Here is a 20,557-nt window from a genome sequence, read left to right on the forward strand (position 1 = left end):
AAGAAAGAAAGAAAGAAAGAAAGAAAGAAAGAAACGAGAGTAAAGGGAAAGAAAGAAAGAAAGAAAGAAAGAAAGAAAGAAAGAAAGAAAGAAAGAAATGAGAGTAAAGGGAAAGAAAGAAAGAAAGAAAGAAAGAAAGAAAGAAAGAAAGAAAGAAAGAAAGAAATGAGAGTAAAGGGAAAGAAAGAAAGAAAGAAAGAAAGAAAGAAAGAAAGAAAGAAAGAAAGAAAGAAAGAAAGAAAGAAAGAAAATAAAATGCATACAGTGGAATTATTTTATTAATTATTCTTATAAATAATCATTTTAAAAAATCAATTTTTTAATTGTATTTATGGTTTATCATTATTCATTTCATTTTTTTCTTTAGAACTGTAACGTTTGTAGGGATTTTTTTTTCAATCTTGTGTTTACTTTTCATAAATACAGAGGGATTCTGCATTATTTATTTTATTTTCACACAAACATAAACTCTGTCATTAATCCAGCATGTAGTTAGTCTTCAACTATAGTTAAAATATTTATTCAAGAATAATTAATACAATAATTCCACTGTATGCATTTCTTTCTTTCTTTCTTTCTTTCTTTCTTTCTTTCTTTCTTTCTTTCTTTCTTTCTTTCTGTACTCATTTATTTATTTACTTGTTTGTTTGTGTGTTTATTTATTTGTTTGTTTGTTTATCTATTTATTTACTTATATTTTACTAGCATGTTATTATTGACCATGGATTTATCTTCAGTTAAGCATATTTAGATAAAAAAAAAATTGTGTCTAAGAATAAGTAACACAAATAAAATAAAATAAAATAAAATAAAATAAAATCAGAACATGAGCTTAAAAAAAAAAATAATTATTTCCATATTAAATTGAGAAATAGCAAAAGAAGTATTATATTTGAAACATCTAACCAAGAGAAACTGTTTATCCATAAAATTAAACAAAGAGGAATTTTTCTCAAATGCATGCCGATCCTCCACAGCCCAAATCTCTAGGGTTAGTGCATACAGTGTTAAATTAATGGCTCCATCTGGACATTCATAAACACTCCAGTATTAATACAGCTCTGGGAATTTTAGTGTGGATAAATAAATAAGTGTAAGGGAGTAAGAACATTCCATCTGCCTGGAGTTTCATCACATTCACTTAGCAGATATTCAGCGTAACTCCCATTGAACAAGAAATGCTCTCATTTTAAAACAAACCGCGTTAATTCATCAAGCTTAATCTCGTTGGTAAACTTACTGCTTGTAGTTTAACCCTTTACTGCATGCTGTTACCTGTGGCAACATACTGTTTATCCGTTAACTTTTAAAGAAAAACTATTCACTGATTGGCCGATTTGTAGTAGGTTGGCTTCAGTTGTACCAATAATATGTCTGGGTGAAGACCAGATATATAATAATCCATAATCCTGAACCAGTGTCTCCACATCTCTGTAAAATTTCTGATATTCATCAATAATTTGGTTGTTTGCTGTAAAAAAAAGAAAAAGAAAAGAAAAATAAATTATTTCACATTTATTACTGTTTCTGGGACTGATTATGTATAAATTCTTTCACATACTTGAAACATAAAACTATAAATTTGTCATATTTGAATGAGAGAATGCAATAAGAAATCATGATGTGTCATAATGTGTCATAATGTTTCAACACACTGAACTAACAAAAGACTTTTTTGGCTATTTGATGTCTCTAATCCTAAACAAACAGTCGTTTATATCTGTAGTATTCAGATTGTAATCTGTGGAAGTAAACATGAGGCGAACAGTGTTAAGTTTTTTGCCCTGTAAATAAAACATCTGATCTCCTATCCTCCAGCTACACCACTGCATGATTCATGAAGTTGTAATCACACTCAGTTTCGGCTGAATGGTAACAAGGTGTCCCAAAAAAAAAAAAAAACTCTCCGTAGAAAGGGGGAATGAACACGAAATGTCTCCCAAAATGGTTCAATCAGATATCAGATAGTCTTTAATAATAGCCATCGACAAAAGAAGGACAAATCTCATGGGTGGATCCCATTGTCAAAAAATTCCAAAGGATTTACAGTAAGTAAAAGATCCTAATTAGGATTCCTATCATATTTTGGAACCATTCCTATAAGATTCCTGCCTAAACTGTATTCAAATATAAGACATCTTTAAAGGCCTATATCCTGTAGGTCAGTATTTGCATTGGGATCCATTTGAGTTCCTATATGGGTCTGTATGGGTCTGTTTAATCTTTTAAAAAAAATGTTTTAGTTATTTTAATATGAGATTAAGATGTTTAGATGGTTTGACAGAGAGAGAGAGAGAGAGAGAGAGAGAGAGAGAGAGCACAACATACTTACAGATAGATAGATAGATAGATAGATAGATAGATAGATAGATAGATAGATAGATAGATAGATAGATAGATAGATATCCATGTTTTTGAGTTTCTTGCTTTGTTTGTTTTTTGTCTTTTTTGTTTTCTTTCTTTCTTTCTTTCTTTCTTTCTTTCTTTCTTTCTTTCTTTCTTTCTTTCTTTCTTTCTTTCTTTCTTTTGTTGTTTTTCTTTGTTTGCTTCTTTTATTATTTGTTTGATTAAGTGTGTTTTAAGTAGTACTACTTATTGATTTATCTTCAGGTGACACTGTATAGTTGAAAATTGTGTTTATTCTAGAAGACAGTAAACAAAATAAACAAAAAAACACAATGCTTTGTTTGTTGATTTGACAAAGTGATATGGCAAAGCGCATCACACACACACCACTGCTGCCAAACTTATTAATTCATTCAGAAAGACTGGAAGTGTTGTAAACTAACTGAGAAGTGGATGACCAGCCAGTGACGTGATGCTGGCCTGTTTATGGACACCATGTATTACGTGTCAGCTCAGATAAAGTTTATTTTTAAACATACTACAGCTGACTATGACTAAAGTCACACCCTAAAAGCACTGTCTGATGAGTAATTGGATCACTATGCTACATTACGCAGTCGTGTGACGCTCTTTGTTGGATGATACTGATCCTGTATGAGCTCTAACAGCAGGAGGAGCTGCCTGGTAAAGTGACACCATCCATTTTACACACAGTGCATCTGTTAGAAGGTGAGACAACTGAATGCTGTAGTCATGTGACCGCCCCGACTCAATGACTCCTCTCATGTCATCAGTAAATACACTTAACATATGCTGTATTGCAGGGATAAGTTTAATTTATGCCTTAAGGGTAGAGTCAGTATCCACCGTAATATAAGGAGCTTATTGTTTAAATAAAATGAAAACTAAAGAAAAATTATTTTTCTTATTTTAATTATTTTAGTACTGCAGAACTGATTTCTGCAAATAAAAATACAGATTTCTACAAATTTACAAAACATTAAATGTTCTTTCTTTCTTTCTTTCTTTCTTTCTTTCTTTCTTTCTTTCTTTCTTTCTTTCTTTCTTTCTTTCTTTCTTTCTTTCTTTCTTTCTTTCTTTCTTTCTTTCTTTCTTTCTTTCTTTCTTTCTTTCTTCCTTCCTTCCTTCCGTCCTTTCTTTCTTCCTTCCTTCCTTCCGTCCTTTCTTTCTTTTTTTTCTTGTTTATTAGTAATTTAGCATGGAATTGATTTTTGTCTTGTTTGTTTGTTTTTGTTTGTTTCAATTTTTTATTTTTTGTGTTATTTCTTTTTACTTGTTTGTTTTTGTTTATTAGTAGTACTAGTCAGTTGTCTTTAGAGAACTGTATTTAATTGAAATTGTGTTTATTCAAGATTCTAGAATGAAAATAATATATTTATAAAATATTATAAATTAATTATTATAAAATAATATAAATATTATAATTTATATATATATAGGTATAACTATAAATGCCCATGTTTTTAAATTTCTTGTTTTGTTTATATTTTCTTTCTTTTTCTTTCTTTCTTTCTTTCTTTCTTTCTTTCTTTCTTTCTTTCTTTCTTTTTCTTTTTTGTCAGTTGTTTCTTTGTTTTATTTTTATTTGTTTGTTTGTTTTTGTTTTTTTAATTTTGATTTTTTAAGTGTTTGTTTACTACTAGTGCTAGTCAGTACTGATTTATCTTTAGGTGACTCTATTTAGTTGAAGAACGTTTATTCAAGAATAACTTCTACAAAATAATTATCATTACAAATTCTTATGACTTTCATTCTTAATGATATAAACAAATAAACATTTGTTTGTTTGTTTATGTATGTATTTGTTTGTTTGTTTATTGTCTAGATTTCGTGGGCATGACACCTGTTGAATGTGCTGGTGTCTGATCTTTAAAAGCGCATGTGAGAGTAATTTTGTGGCCAGTTAAAGATACAGTGACCTTATTCTATGGTTTTAATTACGACAGGCGTTCACCCTGACCCTCAGTCACTTTACAGATGCTGAAGTTTAAACACAAAGTGAATAATGCATGAAGAAAGCAGGAGACTAGCAAAATTGATATTTATTGTATCAATAAATTCATGACATTACAATAATACGTGATATATATACAAAAGACACCTTTAGTCTGTTTCATCAAAGAGCAAAAAATAAAAGTGCCATGCATATGGCAGGAGAGTGTTTTTCAGTGTAGACACAGCTTGATACAAATGTTCCCCTCTATTTCACTGCACACAATGAGCTGTTCACTTTGTACCTCCTGGCTAACATCCCACACTGCTGCACCACAAGGTCCCTTTCATAAGGAAAGCTACAATGTACAGAAGTATGCATAGGTTTATGACTGCTTTTTATCTGAATGCATTAAAAATAAGAAATATTCTGTTAAAATACTGAAGATTCAATTCTTTTAAATAAAAAAAACATAGTATACATAGTAAAGAAAGTATGTTTTAAATCCAGTTTTATGAATCTCTAGTCCACTTCGAAATGCTCTTCTCCTCCAGTGACTTCATATTTTAGCTTTTTTATTTTTTTTTTTACAGATACACAATGAGCCCTTGTATTTACAGCTAAGCAAATCGAATATCAGTTTTTTTCCTGTCTGAGAAAGGCTTATTTCTAGCCTTGTCTAAACAACAGTACATGAAGCAGATTGTTTTTCTTGTCCCAACTCAGACATAGTCTCTTCGGTCATACCCACCAGTAGCTGCAGAGCGGGAAGCAGAATAATTCATCCGGGATGGAGGACAAGAGCAACATAGCAACGATCCACCCAATATCAGGAGAGCCGTAGCAGCCCAGCCGATGTAAAGTGAAGCCCCTAGCTCCCACCTCTGCGGGTTGTTCAGTAAGGGATTGTAGAAATCCCTGATGATGGTATTAGCTGTCCAGGAGACAGGAATCAATTGCATGAGGCCAGCCACAAGGAAGAGAACTCCAGCCACGATCATGACTTTGGCCTTGGATGATTCGTCATCAATGCAGTTGGTGCACTTGGCCCCAGCGATGGACACCAGCATGGCTAGAATGACCAGCAGGATGGAGATAACAGTGAGGGCGCGGGCTGCTTGGAGATCTTGGGAAAGAGCCAGCGTGGAGTCGTACACTTTGCATTGCATCTGACCAGTGCTCTGCACCACACAGCTCATCCACAGGCCGTTCCAGTAAATCTGCGCCGTCACTATGTTGCTGCCGATGAAGGCCGTGACCCTCCACATGGGAAGAGCACAGGAGACAATGGCCAGAAGCCATCCCAGCACGCACAGCACAATCCCAATGAGCTCCAGGCCAGCAGACATGATCGTGAACGCTCACTGTTCTGCACCTCAGCCTTCTGCTTTGTGCTTGGACAGAGCTGAATGACTGCCTGCCAAGACGCAGAAGATAAGAAACGGTCAGACTGTGAAAGCAATGCCTTGGAGTTGGTTCGTCTGCTAAACAATTATCCTTTATACTCCAGATCAGGTAGAGGGGAGGAGTCCTCCTGGGCTGTGACTTCACTGAGGGCCTGCTTGCACTCCTCCAACCTACTTAATGCTTCTGAATAATATAGTGACTATAAGATCCTGTGAGGGTAAATCCAGTAGTTGTTCCTTTAACCCTTGTTAATTGTTCGAAAACAAGTTATATTCAGGATGAAAACATCCACTAAATTAAACTGCTGTAAAAAAAATATATATATCAGATCATTAAAGATAATACATTTTTACAGATAATAAATTCTTTTCAACTTTTTTGCTTAAATCTTTTAATCAACCTCAGTTCCAAACAAAACTACTAAATATTTTTTTAAAATCCAGGATTTTGACTTTTTAATTGCCAATTTCATAACTGATAAGTCACTGATTTGAGGGGAAAAAACACACAAAATGATTTATTTTCAATATAAAAAGTGATTGTGGACTGGATTCTTTTATTACCTTTTATCACAGTATATTGACTTTTACATGGAGTAAGCAAAAACAAAGTAAGTGTATTTATGCACCTGCTGCCTTTTGATGGTGAAAAGTATGGACTAAATGAAAGCAAGGTAGGTGGATTTAAACACTTGCATGTCGTCCTGCTGGTCATTTTATGGCAAGAAGAGGATCAAGCACCCTGGGGGGGGGGCTACACTTGTACCGAAATTTTGGAAATGATTATGCAGCCTGACCCCTCCAGCGAGCTGCAGGATATATTGTCTTCTCCCTCTGACACCACCGACTCAGGAGAGTCAGATCCTGATTTTGTTGTGGCACCCTCATCGTCCTCTCCAGCTTCTTCCACTGAAGGCAAGGAAAATACTGAAGATCCTGGATCTGGGTGGATTGGGAGAAACGACGAGGTGTGGTTTCCCACCAACGCGGAGACAGCTCCCTTTTTTCAGCCTGCCAGAGGTTTGACTCCAAAGGCTGATGCATTACTCCATCTCAAGGGTCCAGAACATGGATTTTGCATTCAACCTTTATTGTCAGCATGACCAACCTCCATGGGAGCCACACAGTGAGAAACTGGACCGGGGTGGACTCCACAGATCTCGCTGCTTACATGGGGCTACTGATTTTGGAGTCTACAGGTCCAGGTCTACATGCTGCCTGTGGGATGATTGCAATGGTCATGCGATTTTCAGAGACACCATGTCCCTCTCAAGATTTCATGAAATCAGCACAGCTCTGCGCTTTGATGACAAGCTGCAGAGTCCAGGTGCAACTCGTCATAGAGAGGACAAGCTTGCCCCCATCAGATCCCTGTGGAAAATGTCGTCTTCCTCTCCTATCCTTCCCCTCCCCTCCTATTGGATGAGCAGCTTGTGCCAAGAACGATGTAGATTTCCGTAGTACATGGCAAAAAAAAACGGCCAAATATGGACTAAAAATTTGGGTGACTGCTGATGTCGCCACATCCTATGCCTGGAGGTGTGACATTTACCTGAGAAAGACTGGTGATGACAGAAGGTGTCACTGTGACCTGTGACAACTTCTCTTACATCTCACTACTGCTCAGGAGTTTCTGCAGAAGAAAGTAGCCTTGGTCGGGATGATCAGGAAAAATAAACTGGAGCTGCCACCCAACCTGGTGCAGGTTAAAGGACGACCTGCCCTCTCCGACATTATCACTGCGTCAAAGCCAATGTTGTTACTAATCTTTTTCATGTCCAAGACTGTGATGAAAGGTGAAAAAAAAAAATCCAGTCCACAATTACTTTTTATATTAAAAATAAGTCATTATGTGTGCTTTTTTACAACGCCTTTTACAATGGACATTGTCTCAAAGCGGCTTTACAAAAGAAACAAAAGAAAGGAGAGGGGAAAAAAATAAATAAAAATAAATTATTAAATTAAATTATTAAACTATTTTATCTTTATTTTATTTTATCCCTAATGAGCGAGCCTGTGGTGACGATGGCAAGGAAAAACTCCCTGAGATGATATGAGGAAGAAACCTTAAGAGGAACCAAGCTCAGAAGGGAGACACTGGACAGTAAATAATGTAACTGTAACTGATTAATGTCCTTTCTACAAATTAAGAGTGAAAAATGAATCCTGGTGGATGAAAACTTCCCAAACAGTACATTTGGGTTAAATAGATGTAAATTAGTATGTCATCTAATTTTCCCACCATAACATTTTAACTATTTGATTTTTTAATATTATCTGCACAGTATGAAGCTCATAAGTATAAGTAAAGTATACATTTGGCACTATAAGAATTTGTAGTTTATCATAAGTATTTCTGGTTTTACCCAGCCTACTGGGCCCCTAGAGAGACCATCCAGAGCATCCTGAGCAGCTGTATCACTGCCTGGTTTGGGAATTGCCAGCACTATTTGCTAATAGTGAAGACAGCTGAGAAGATCATTGGAGTCTCTCTCCCCTCTGTCATGGAAATTTACACCACACACTGCATCCACAAAGGCAATAACATTGTGGATGACCCCACACACCCCTCACACACACTCTTCACCCTATTGCTGTCTGGAAAGAGGTACCGAAGCATTCGGGCCCTCACAACCAAACTGTGTAACAGTTTCTTTTCTCAAGACATCAGGCTCCTCAACATCCAGAATTGAAACTGTGTGTGTGTGTGTGTGTGCATGTGTGTGTGTGTTTCCAAACATAGATGTTATAAGCTACCAGATACCTGATTTTACATTTTCTCTAGTTTGCCCATTCTCTTTTTTGTTCGGCGCTATGTGTCCATTACTATGTGTTGTTATTTTCTGTCTCTGCACTGTCTTCTGTCTTGCACTCTTTGCACAAGGTATTGAACACATTATTTTGAGTTTCTGGTTCACGTATAAATGTAAAAGATATTTGCTACAGATCTGTCAGCAGGTCTGGGGACTGAGAAGGCCACACTCTCATTGAGGTGTTTATAGAAGCAGAACCAAGAAAACATTCTCACAGCATTCTCATACAGCAGCAACAGCTGTTTGGTCAACATTTGTGGATTCATGCTTTTAATCCCAAATTCTGTCCAAACATCGCAAACTTTAATCTTTATACCATGATACGCTATCAGTATATCCAAAATCATGGCATATGAATGTCCATCCTCAAAGTAGCGGTGAATGAACTCCATTTTCTTATTAAGATGAATATACTCTATATGTTTGTTATGGATGTAATAAATGAGGATATGAAGCTAGTGGGTGTAAGTGTTGAGGATGCAGAAGATAGGGATAAGTGGAGAGAGATGATTTGCTGTGGTGACCCCTGAGGGGAAAAGCCGAAAGAAGAAGAAGAAGAAGAAGAAGATACTCTATATGTTTATTATTTTCTTTAAAACTCCACACATGTACAATAAAGTTAGATACACAATTTCCTTCTTCTTGCATATCTTGAGTAACAGACGTCTCGTCCAATCAGTGGTAGGAATTCAATTCGCAAACTCTACCTACCTTTTCCTTGTTTTTTTTTTTTTTTTGTTCATTTGGTTTTGGATTTGTTATTTTGTTTTGCACTTTTCAGCCATCGCTCTACAAGTTGTGTATTCTTGCAATGCTTTTCTGATATGAAATATGAAGTACCTTTCAGTTCATGTTACTCTGGTCATTTTCCTCTGACCTGTCCTATAAAGGCTTTTTCCACCTGCAAAATTGTTGCTCACCGAAAGTGTTTTTTTTTTTTTCTTTTTCTTACTGAAATCACATTTTTCCCCACTGACTGGACAGTTTGATGTGAACTGAAGCTGAACTGAAGCTCTTGACCTGTTTCTGCATAGTTTATGCATTGCACCGCTGCTCCGTGATTGGCCGATTTGAATCACTGCATGAATGGCATGTACAGGTATTCCTAATTAAGTGGCTGGTATATGCATTAATAAAGATTGGCACTTTTGAAATTAAAAAAAAGAATAATAAATTAACTTTTGTTGTTAGCATGTTGACTTTTATAGGTGTCTGGGTTGTAGTTTTTGAAGATGTGTATTAGTGTCTTAGTTACTGTCGCTTAGTTACAAAAACTCAGCCAAAACCTTGACAGAAAAAACTGACCGTTACAACCAGTGCATGGTAGAACTCCAACCCTCCCCAGGTTCTCCACACCTGCCAAAAAGCAGGGTTTCAACACAGTCAGATAAGGAATCCTGAAATGTTTCAATGGTTTCTTTCTCCCATAAATGACATTCATTTATATGGTATTTCGGTATGCATTGTCTTCTTGACCAGCTAAGAGTCACAAACCTAGTAAATCAGTTATTTCTTCAAATATATTTAGTGCATTTCAAAATTTTTGGCACCCTTGATGAAGATAGAGACTCTATAAAGTCTCTAAAAAAAATCTGTAGAGCGTCACATTGCCCAACTCAAAAAAATGTGTACAGTGTACCTGAAACTACTGATGCATTTTAAAAAGCTTTTGTTTGTTTTTTTGTCAGGCCAAATATTGACTATAGTAGAGTTTAGATTTCATTATTTTGAAGGTATCTTAATTCGAAAACGTTTAAACAGTGCAGGAAATTTATTACCAGTCCTAATTTATATTTTAAATTAAATTAAATGGTTGTCCTCCTGAAAAGGTCAATCAGTTCCCAGACACTTTCCTCAGAGGTTGAAGTTTCCTACAAGCTTGCACATATCTACATAAACAAAAAGTGAACAAAAAGAGAAGATTTTTTTTTTTTTTATTCTTGTCACATTTCATAATAATGTTATGAAATTATATGCTGCCACATTGTTGCAAGTAAGTGGTCCTTCCTCCATATGAACTTCACCAAGTATCAATAGATCACTGGACTGGAATTATGTGTTGTAGTGAGATAAAACAAAATCAAAACCCTAACCCTAACCCTCAACATCACTATGATCGCCCATGAAAAACCTCCACACTCACTGTACAGTATGGTGCTGTTGTATCAAGCTCTAATAGGTTAATATGTTACTGGTCCCAAAAGAACACAGAAATGAAGCAAAAACATCAGTAACATCAGAATGTTACAATGGATCTAGAATCAGTCTCTAGAATGATTAAAAACAAAGGATCTTCTAATGTCTGGATGGACTAGCGGTCCAGGATGCATCATACCTTGTAACAGGAAAAGGATCAGGGCAATCATTACCTAAATGAAAGGTTTCACTGAATGTTAATTGTAAGGCTGTAAACAATGATTTACAGAAAATATCCATTTCTTAGAAAAACAATCCAAACAATAGGCCCTTCTCTCTATTGCGGTCAGGAAAGCGCATCCACTCCCTAAAGGCATTTCTTCCTGCGGGCCATTTGAGCTCTGAACCAGGAGAATAGCCAGAGAGCTTGGACTTTTCTTGACTTTTTCACATTACCTCAACCAGATGTTTAGCACAGCTCATTTCTCTAAATGCACAAAACAATGCAGACACATTGTTGTTTATAATAATTCTATTACAGTACTCAAATCATTCAGTATTTGTATCAGTCATTCTGTTCAAATGATATATTTTCCTACATGTTGTCTATTTATTTTACTTTGTACAGCTTCCCACTTTATTGTACAGCGTTTTATTTCCTTATTATTCTATTTATCATATTTTATTATACTTTTCATTTCTATGTGGCTTTTTTTAATCTAGCTATATTTCATACAGTGGTTAAAGCCTTTTGCAAGGTATACTATTTATTGATTGTGACAAATAAAACTTTTTTGCTTTCATGAAGGGTGCAAATCATACCGTATCTGTGCAGCGGGGTTGTGTGTTGTGCGTATCTGTGCTTTGGATTTAATTCCCGACATTATGATGTCATCATTGGCTCAGGCACAGACGAAAAACAGCCACTGCTGCTGGGATAAAAACGTCTGATGGGATCGGGGATAAAGGTTTATGAGACCCCTTTTTATTTATGAGAAATTCAAAAGATATCTGTAGAAACTGTAAAATTTGACAATTAAGACTTACTGTGTTTAACTAGTAATTTTGCTCGTGGTATTAGATTAATAGTAGCATTCAGATATTTGCATTCAGCAGTAAATACAAAAACAATGAAAGTACAAAAGTAAATATTTATAAATAATAAAGAAGATAATGTTTTCTCATTCCAGAGAAGGATTTTTTTTTCCTCCTTAAAATGTTCCAAATATAATATTCAAAACTACTTAATTCTCAAAAGATTGATTATTACAAAAGTAACACATAAGGATTATCATTTTCCTTGCATTTGGCTCCGTTTTTAAATAATTATATTGTTTAATGTTTATTGTAATTATTTATAGTAATACTATTTATTACTATTCGTAATACTCTTTTATCGGTATATTTGTATTAAATGTATAGATCCCTGTAAAGATTACTGTCAGAAAGCCAGAACTCTGACTCCCTTTATGAAAATCTTAATGAAAGAAGATTATATATAATATGTATAGCATGTGAATGAATATGAATTCCAGTCTCATCTGTTCTGGAACCTAGGTGATGAAACAAACTTCTCATCAATGTCAGAATGTTGGGTCACTAGCTATATATATATCAATACGTTTTCTTACCGAATAATTTGATGCAGTATTCACTCATTATATAATTGAAAAATTTCCCCGATTAAACAAAAGGATTTATCGCCTTTGTCTGCAAAGTAGTTTACAAAATGGCGTCTCCACTCTCTCGCTAATCGAGGCCACCGTGTAGGGTCAAAAGATCGGAAATCGTGGATTTATATGTAAATGCGAGTTGCAGAGCGTTTATTTTTTTAAATAATTTGTCACACCAAAAGAAAGGTACATTCAGAACCATTTTGGCTGTAGCTGGTCGGGAAATATTTTGAGCTGACTTCTCAGCTTATGGAGGTCATATGCATATAAAGTTTGCACCTATAGAAACTGTATTCATTCACACATTTCATGATTGTTACTTTATTAGTATCCAGAAACCCAAAATTGTTCGCATTTAACCTCAAAACAAACACACGTCAGGCATGACACTGGGAAAACGCAATACACAGGATGTTGCAAAATAAACACATGGCCCTGGTCATTATAGGGGCAGATGGTCAGCTTAACAAAGATCTTTTTTTTATTAATATTTATATCAGATTAAAGGGAATTTTATTAGCTTTCTTACCAATTTATTTGCATTCAATAAACCACAAATATTAGTTTGATAGCAATTTTGGGACAGGTGATATACAAAATTATCGATTTTCACTCTGATTACTGATAAGCGTCAATTTCAGGTGCAGTATAAATAAATGACATTGTCCAGCACTGATGCCTAAAGATTCAGCCTAGTTCTGAGTCACCAATACCTATCAACTGTCTATTTATGAGCCTTATAAACTGAATATATAAATCATATATGTATTACTAAGAGCAGCACATACTATTGGCTTGGGCTATAAGTTAAGAGCTATATGACTGATCTGTTGGTTTAATTTAGAGGCAAATTATTATTTAAAAAAGAAAAAGTATATATATTGTTCAAACATCGAGCAAATTGGCTAACTGAGTACAAACTGGTGGTGGTGAGTGTTTTGTCTCATTAAACTGTACTGGAAACAAACATTCTAGTATCAAAACAGAATTAAGCATTAATTCAGAATTAAGCATTAATTAAGCAAATATAAGCGATGAAAAATTCCATAAGCTGAGGACTCATGATTATCTGCTTCCTCTACATTAATACACTCAGCATACACCCAGACCTTGTAACTTTTTTTCATAATGTCTTCTCATCTTTTCACCTTTAGTGTCACTGTTTTCTTTGGGAGTCTGTAATGACCTCATGACCCCTCTGTGTTTGTGGATCTTACCGGTGTTTGATCCTAATTTCAGCAGCCTTGAGGCTTTAACTACAGGGAGGGGCATTAGATATGGCCCAGAGACTCAGATAATGTGTTTTCCTGACATTCCATGGCATCCACCCACCCCCCCAACCTGACCTCTGCTTTGCTACACTGAAACGGCTTCATTGTAGTGTGGACAGTTGGACTGAGGCCCTAACAAAGACAAGATTCTTGTAGAGAAAGCTAATAGACCTTAGAGAGGCGAGGAGATAACGAAAGGACTGAAGCTCTAAATCAGCACCTTATTGCTGGGGACATTTTTTAGGCTGTTCGCCCAAACTGTGTTCCACTAGTGCACAGTAGGAAGATAATAAGTAACTTTTTAATGCAAAAGTATTTTTAAATGAACATGGGCATTAACATCTTCGCTTGTTGCAAATTATTACTTGAAGAGATAACATAAAGAATAATTCATTGGGCCAGATAATCTTAGTTATTTGATGAGATAAGTTAAAAGTGTATGTGTGTGTTTGTGTGTGAATCATCAGGCGGCAATTCATACTAATACATAAAAATAGAATGAATAATTGGTAAAAGAGACATTATATCAGTTTAGTTTATTATATTATGATACAGAACGTTTAAAACATAAGCATGATGTCTATTGTGCAGCACACATACACTGCAGTGTTTGTTTGGAATGTTGTATTGTTTTGTTTTGTTATGTTTTATTTATTTAAAAAAAAAAATCAGTTTGAGCAAAAGTTGATTTACAAAACAAATAAAATCTCAATTTATTCATATAGTACTGTAAGCCACATTTGAGTCCCCATTAACTGTAATAATACTTGAAAGGAAGCAAATAATACAGTTATGATTGAAAACATGCTGTACAGTTAATATGCCAAACACAACATATACAAAAACATAAAAGTTTCATACAAAGTAAGCAGGAGAACCAGGCGATTCAGTCAGTCATGAAGGTAACACGATTTGCGTTCTAATTTGACACACAGAGACAATTTTTTCTCCTTTGGGTCAGAGTGTTACCAGTCTTTCATCTCCTCAGTCTGATCAAAGCAAGTACAAAGTCAGACTCTAATCATTCCATCTTCATCTCTCTCATTAGCTCAGACATAATCTTTTCTGTCATAGGTGCTGGGTGGTACAGATCGTGTGGTGGAATAGACCATCCTGTTCCCTGTACTGTACCTTTTCTCTTGAGGTGGTGGGCAGCTGCAGCACAAAATCGCTCCCCCTGTCAGCAGCAAAGCAGCTGCCGCCCACCCCAGATAGAGAGACGCTCCAATCTCTCGTTTCTGTGCCTCCACTATCACCGGGTTGTAGAAATCCATGATGATCGTGTGGGCCGACCAGGACACTGGGATCAACTCCATGATGGCAGCACAGATGAATGTCACACCTGCAGCGATTATCACCTTGGACTTTGTGCGCTCATCTTCGATGCAGTTGGTGCACTTGGCCCCTGCAACAGAGACCAAGACTCCCAGCACTCCCAGCATGATGGCGATCACGCATAGAGCTCGAGCTGCTTGAAGATCTTGGGGCAATGCCAGCATGGAGTCGTAGACTTTACACTGCATCTGACCTGTGCTTTGCACCACACAGTCCATCCAGATACCCTCCCAGATGATCTGCGCCGTCACGATGTTTGAGCCGATGAAGGCGGTCACCCTCCACATTGGCAAAGCGCAGGACAGGATGCCAACAATCCAGCCCAGAGTGGCCAGTGTGACACCCAATATCTCTAAACCCAGAGCTGCCATTGCTGTCTGCTTCACTCTTTCACAATGAATACACAGGGCTGAGATGCTGAAGGAGGATCTCAGCAATGACCCAATACTTTATGTAAACTGAAAAAGGTGGAGTCTGGGGTAGATCAGGTCCTACGGTGATTGGTCAGAGATTTTGAAATACTGTTTTTTTCTTGTTTGCTGGTATAACCTTGCCTTGGAGACTTTTTTTAATGATTGAACCATTCCACCCAAAGTGAGCAGTGAATTGATAACCATGGCCTAGGGGGTGTCTGGTTAAAGGATAACTAATAGGTTACACTTAAACCACCAAACAAAAAAAAAGTGTCAGGAAACGGGTATGACCTGAGAGGAAAATTCATACATGCGTGTGTTGACATTGTGTCAAAGAATCTTAGTCTATAAATTGTCGGTGATCAAAGCGGCATAAAACTGCCATATAAAGGTATTTCCTTGGCTGAAGCCAGTTATTAATCGTTCGGGGAACACCCGAAATGATTTATTTCCTTAATAGAAAAGGCAGTAATTTCCGCTAACATTTAAGCAAACAGAAAAATGAGACAAATAAGACCTGAGTGAAACTGGCCAGCTGATAGTGCTGGAATCATTTGTCCTGTCTTTTGTTCAGGAAAACAGAAACTAGTGCATGTCAGCCACAGCAATGTGAAAATAAGATAGATGGGTATTTTTGGTTTACAGCTCAAAAAGGTCTTGGAGGACATTGTTATGTTGTTGTTGTTGTTGTTGTTTTTTTGCATGTTCTTCTATTCTTAGGTTCTTATTGACTAAATGAACCCGTGCATGTGCAATCCAAGAGTTAGATTAACACTCAACCAATACAGTACACACTGAATGAACTCTTGTGATGGCAAGAATTTTCTCTTAAAGACCATTCAGAAGCAAATCCATGATGATCCTTTGAGTGTCTTGTTAACTTATAATGGTAATATTACACTGTAAAAGCTGGCAATGCTAACTAAACCAAGCCTGGAATGTTGTTTAAAAAAGAAAGGGAGAGTTCTAATATATTGTGTTTTCAGCATAGCAGTATCTAACTGTTTGCTACACAAAATTGCTAATGCCACTCTGAATCCATCATCAATTAGTCTTATGGGTGTTTCAGGCTTAATCACATTTCTCTGCAAGTCTTTTCCATATAATTGTTTTTAACTGATAATTGTACATTTTTCTTGACCACAGCACTGACAAAAATTTCAATTTTTTTGTTTAAACTGCATTTGTCTTTCCACGATGTTGTACCACCAAAACAAAGGAAGGTCACAGTTTGCAGGGTTAGCCCCAGCTAAGCAAAAAGGAAGGTGCTTTCTTCTCATGGTGGCTAGTTTCGGTTACACTCCCCTGAATTAAAGAATTGAGCAGTGGACACAAAGAAGCAGAAGAAGGTCTCAGAACAATGGCTGCATTGTACCTACACCGACTCAGGAAGGTAATATCCAATGTGTAGCAGCCCCTCAAGAGCTGGGTAGATTTCAAATGATATAGTGCACTTTGGGCTAAGAATTCCTTATTTCAGCTTATCCAGCTTACCTTTGCAAAGTCTCAGGTTTCCGGGAATGTTCATCCATTTACAAGAAGATGAAAAACTGAAACATTGCAGTGAAAAAGTTTTGTGCTGACTGACTTGAGATAAGAACTTTATTAGCTTCAGAAAATGTTTCATTACTAAGCCTTGCAGTGCACATCAGCCGTAATCACGTAAACTCTGAGGGCCTGGAATGTAGTGTAAAAAAATGCAACGTACTTAGACATGTTGGATACTTTTTAGTCAGCAGTGTTCTACTGGAAAGACTTCTCAATGTGTCTCAAAATCTGTCTGTAACACAAAGGTTATTATACAGTACTAGGTCTATTTTTAAATTTACAGGTGAAAGTACACATCTATTAGTATACTGTTGCTGAATGAATTAACTCTATGCCATTGTTCAATCATTTATCAGCCATTCTATCATATCTCTCTGGTGTTTGTCCAGATGAATAAAATTTGGGCACAGTTTTTATTGTCGCTGGACAAACGCTCATTTACCAACCTACACCATTCAAACATAGTCCCTTCTGCAGTATCCATTTGAAGCCACTGATTTCACCGATGAGTACTGCACTCCAGGAGATGCAGGATCCTTGGGTGCTCTGGAAGGGCACGAACAGGAAAGTATGGCTCCCCCTAGGATGAGCAGGCAGGAGGCGCCCCAACCGAAATACAGTGAGTTCCCGAACTCCCTCTTCTGCGTGTCCTGCAACAGTGGGTCGTGAAAGTCCAGGACAATGGTGTAGGCTGACCAGCATATGGCCACAAGCAACAACAGCCCGGTGCTGCCGAATGCCACACCGGCACCCAACATGATGCGAGGCTTGTTGGACACATCCGACGTACAGTTGGTGCACTTGGCGCCTGCTACGGCCAGAGTCATCCCCACCACGCCAAAGAAGACAGCGATGACAACCAGAGCTCGTGCAGCCTGCAGATCATTGGGCAGCGCTAACATAGAATCGTAGATCTGGCAATGCATCTGGCCTGTACTCTGTACCACGCAGCTCATCCACAGGCCCTCCCACACCACCTGTGTGATCACGATGTTCTGACCCACGTACGCCGCTACGCGCCACATGGGCAGGCAGCAGGCCACCATTGCACCCAGCCAGCCAGCCACAGACAGAATCATGCCCAGGATTTCCAGGCCGGCTGAAGCCATCGTCGCTCTGGAGCACTGCACACTGAGGTCCTCTGTGTCCGAACGCGATAATAGATCTCTCCAGCTCCCGACACTGGCCGGAGCTGAGAAGGGAGGGAACGAGAGGCAGAGAAACAGATTCTACCTTCTTTATACTTATAGTTCGAAGGTGGAGTCAGACCATGATGGCATCATCTTTGCACTGGTATAAGAGCATGGATTTGGGGATTCACTACTTTGTGATGGGGCAACATTATCCAAGTCACATGAAATTCTTAATATACAGAAATAAAGTGTGGTTCAGGCATCCTGCGCAATAGCATAACAATAGCCATATTGTTAAAACCTCATTTGTAGATAAAATTGTGTTATTATTTATTTGTGAAATTGACTAACTTTATTACATAATCTGATATTTTAAAGCATTTCTATGTTAATCCATATAGCAAAACAGGCTAACCACAGGCTATTTTGAGCAATTGCCATTTTGCCAACACTAAATACCCACAGTCACAAAGAAATTATAAGGGTCAAATTTCAGAACAAATGCTCTTCAAACCACGGTTTGCTAGCTACCCTGTTATTTTCTAGCAGCAAGGGGATTTTTGTTCATCGTTGAAATTGGATGCAAAGTTCTCCCATTAACCTTGAGGAAAAACTGCTGTCTCACCTTCTCAATAAGACATGTATGAAGGCAAGACAATTCCACTCTTTGTCTATAGAATGATCAAGACCTGTTATCCGATCTCATGTCTATAACAGCTTCTACTTGCGCTCATAATCTAGACTTTCGGTTTTGCCAACATGTATTTATTGTGAAATGGGTTAAATAATAAGAAAAGATAAAACTATCAAAAGAAAAAGATATATAAAATGTTGCTATTTAGTTATCCGTGGTGACCTTCTCATGCTACACAATGTAGAACACTGCTATAACGATCTGCATGCCTCTGAAGAATAAAAGGTACTTCTCACATGCAAATATGACAGTAAATATAAAATATTTTAATATTTAAGTCCATATAAAAGTAACAATGTTTTAAACTTTAATTTGGGTTTTGTTTTTGACACATACTTTCATTGTAATTAAGAAAGTCATTTTGTAAGTATAATTTTTAAAGGTTTTTACTCTTTATTCATGTAACATTAAATCAGTGGTTAAGAAAGTGGTAGATTTTTTCCTGCACTGTTAAAATGTATTAAAGGAGTAATTAAATTGATTAGATAAACATTCTCTTCAATAATCATGGGAGCTAAATATATCTATGTTTCATCTAAAAGGAAAGAATGGAACTGGTGTGTGTGTGTGTGTGTGTGTGTGTGAGGAAACACCAAGAGGAATGTCTCTTCTTCTTTCCAAAACAGGATAAGACAATTCACAACGCAGACCCAGACAAAGAAACTTTATCCTTGTGTGTATGCTCATGTGCATGTGAAGGATTTTTTCAAAAAGAAAAGAATGCCTTGTGATACGCTTTGTGAAAGGCAAAAAGTTTCATCCAGGTGCATGAACGTTCATTGCGCAATCTTAAAACACTGATATCCACTGGCACGACTGTGGCTTCTTGTGTCAAAACACACGATGTAGCAATGCCATGTATTGTGTTGCAATGTAAGGTAATGTTATGAAATGTAATGCTATGTGTTGCAATGCAATGTAACAAACTATAGCCCAATGCAATGGAATATAATGCAATGTAATGTTATGTTATATGAAGAAAGGTTTAGATTATCCATGAAGTAGTAACTTATAGTAGTACTATAGTTTATATTAATAGGTGTTGCATGCATAAGCCTTTAGCTATTTAATTTGTCTATTTGTACTAATTATTATTATTATTATTATTATTATTATTATTTAGATTAAATAATGATACATTTCAGAATAACATACCTGTCCAAATAACATAAGGTTGCAAAATCTTCTGCAAATAATGAACAAAGAACACCTAAATGGCAATAAATGTCAAGCGTTTTGTGACCAAAGTTCTCACTGGCCTGTATTTTATTTATTTCAGATTCATTTAACTCAGTTCAGGCCTTTAGGAGTAAATAAATCTTTCATAATATTGGACTAGGGATGTTTAAGAAGAGCAGTTTTGAGTCATCACAGCCATGCTGATTGGATGATAGGTTCTGCTTGAAAGGATTTGTCTAACTCCAGATGGCACCAGGTGGAAGGTTATGGAAACTACAACTGCTAAGAGATCTGATTATTCCCACTAGACGTTTTCTGTAATCAGTATTTTAACAAAAGTAAGTTCACCTGAAAGGTGCGATTTTTTTTAGATGTTAGTATATTACAGGTCAAATGAATGGAAAAAAAGTTTAAATATTAAACTGGTTGAAGCTTTGGTTCTGTACGAGTGACTGCTTTTTTGTTTAACTTCAGACATGTCAAATATTTGAGGTTATGGCCGGGTTTTTTAGTTTGGCAAAGAAAAAGATAAGATAAATCCATTTTCACTGTGAATCATGATAAACATTTGGGGAAAACCTCTGCTTTACCCTGCTGTAGCTTGTCAGGTATTGTAAGCAAAAGAAATTTTTTACGGTTTCAAATGATTTAACTTA

At 36.5% G+C, this 20,557-nt stretch overlaps 2 protein-coding genes across 2 annotated transcripts; both read right to left on the reverse strand.

Moving 5' to 3' along the window:
- Positions 1-4,391: 4,391 nt before the first annotated feature.
- Positions 4,392-15,369, reverse strand: LOC131370656 (claudin-4-like). Its single transcript, XM_058418056.1, is given in 2 exon segments — positions 4,392-5,664; positions 14,823-15,369. Coding segments are annotated over 2 exon segments (1,125 nt in total). The 5' UTR covers positions 15,306-15,369; the 3' UTR covers positions 4,392-5,022.
- Positions 15,370-15,519: 150 nt separating this feature from the next.
- On the reverse strand, positions 15,520-18,126 carry LOC131370655 (claudin-9-like). The gene has a single exon (XM_058418054.1). The coding sequence runs from the start codon at positions 18,002-18,004 to the stop codon at positions 17,351-17,353; it is 654 nt and encodes a 217-aa protein (XP_058274037.1). The 5' UTR covers positions 18,005-18,126; the 3' UTR covers positions 15,520-17,350.
- Positions 18,127-20,557: the final 2,431 nt, after the last annotated feature.

This window comes from Hemibagrus wyckioides, linkage group LG20, assembly GCF_019097595.1.
Source record: "Hemibagrus wyckioides isolate EC202008001 linkage group LG20, SWU_Hwy_1.0, whole genome shotgun sequence".
Lineage (NCBI taxonomy): Eukaryota > Metazoa > Chordata > Actinopteri > Siluriformes > Bagridae > Hemibagrus > Hemibagrus wyckioides.

Excerpts from the sequence above, each read along its gene's own strand:
- LOC131370655 (XM_058418054.1), bottom strand. The coding sequence starts at position 18,004 with ATGGCTTCAGCCGGCCTGGAAATCCTGGGCATGATTCTGTCTGTGGCT.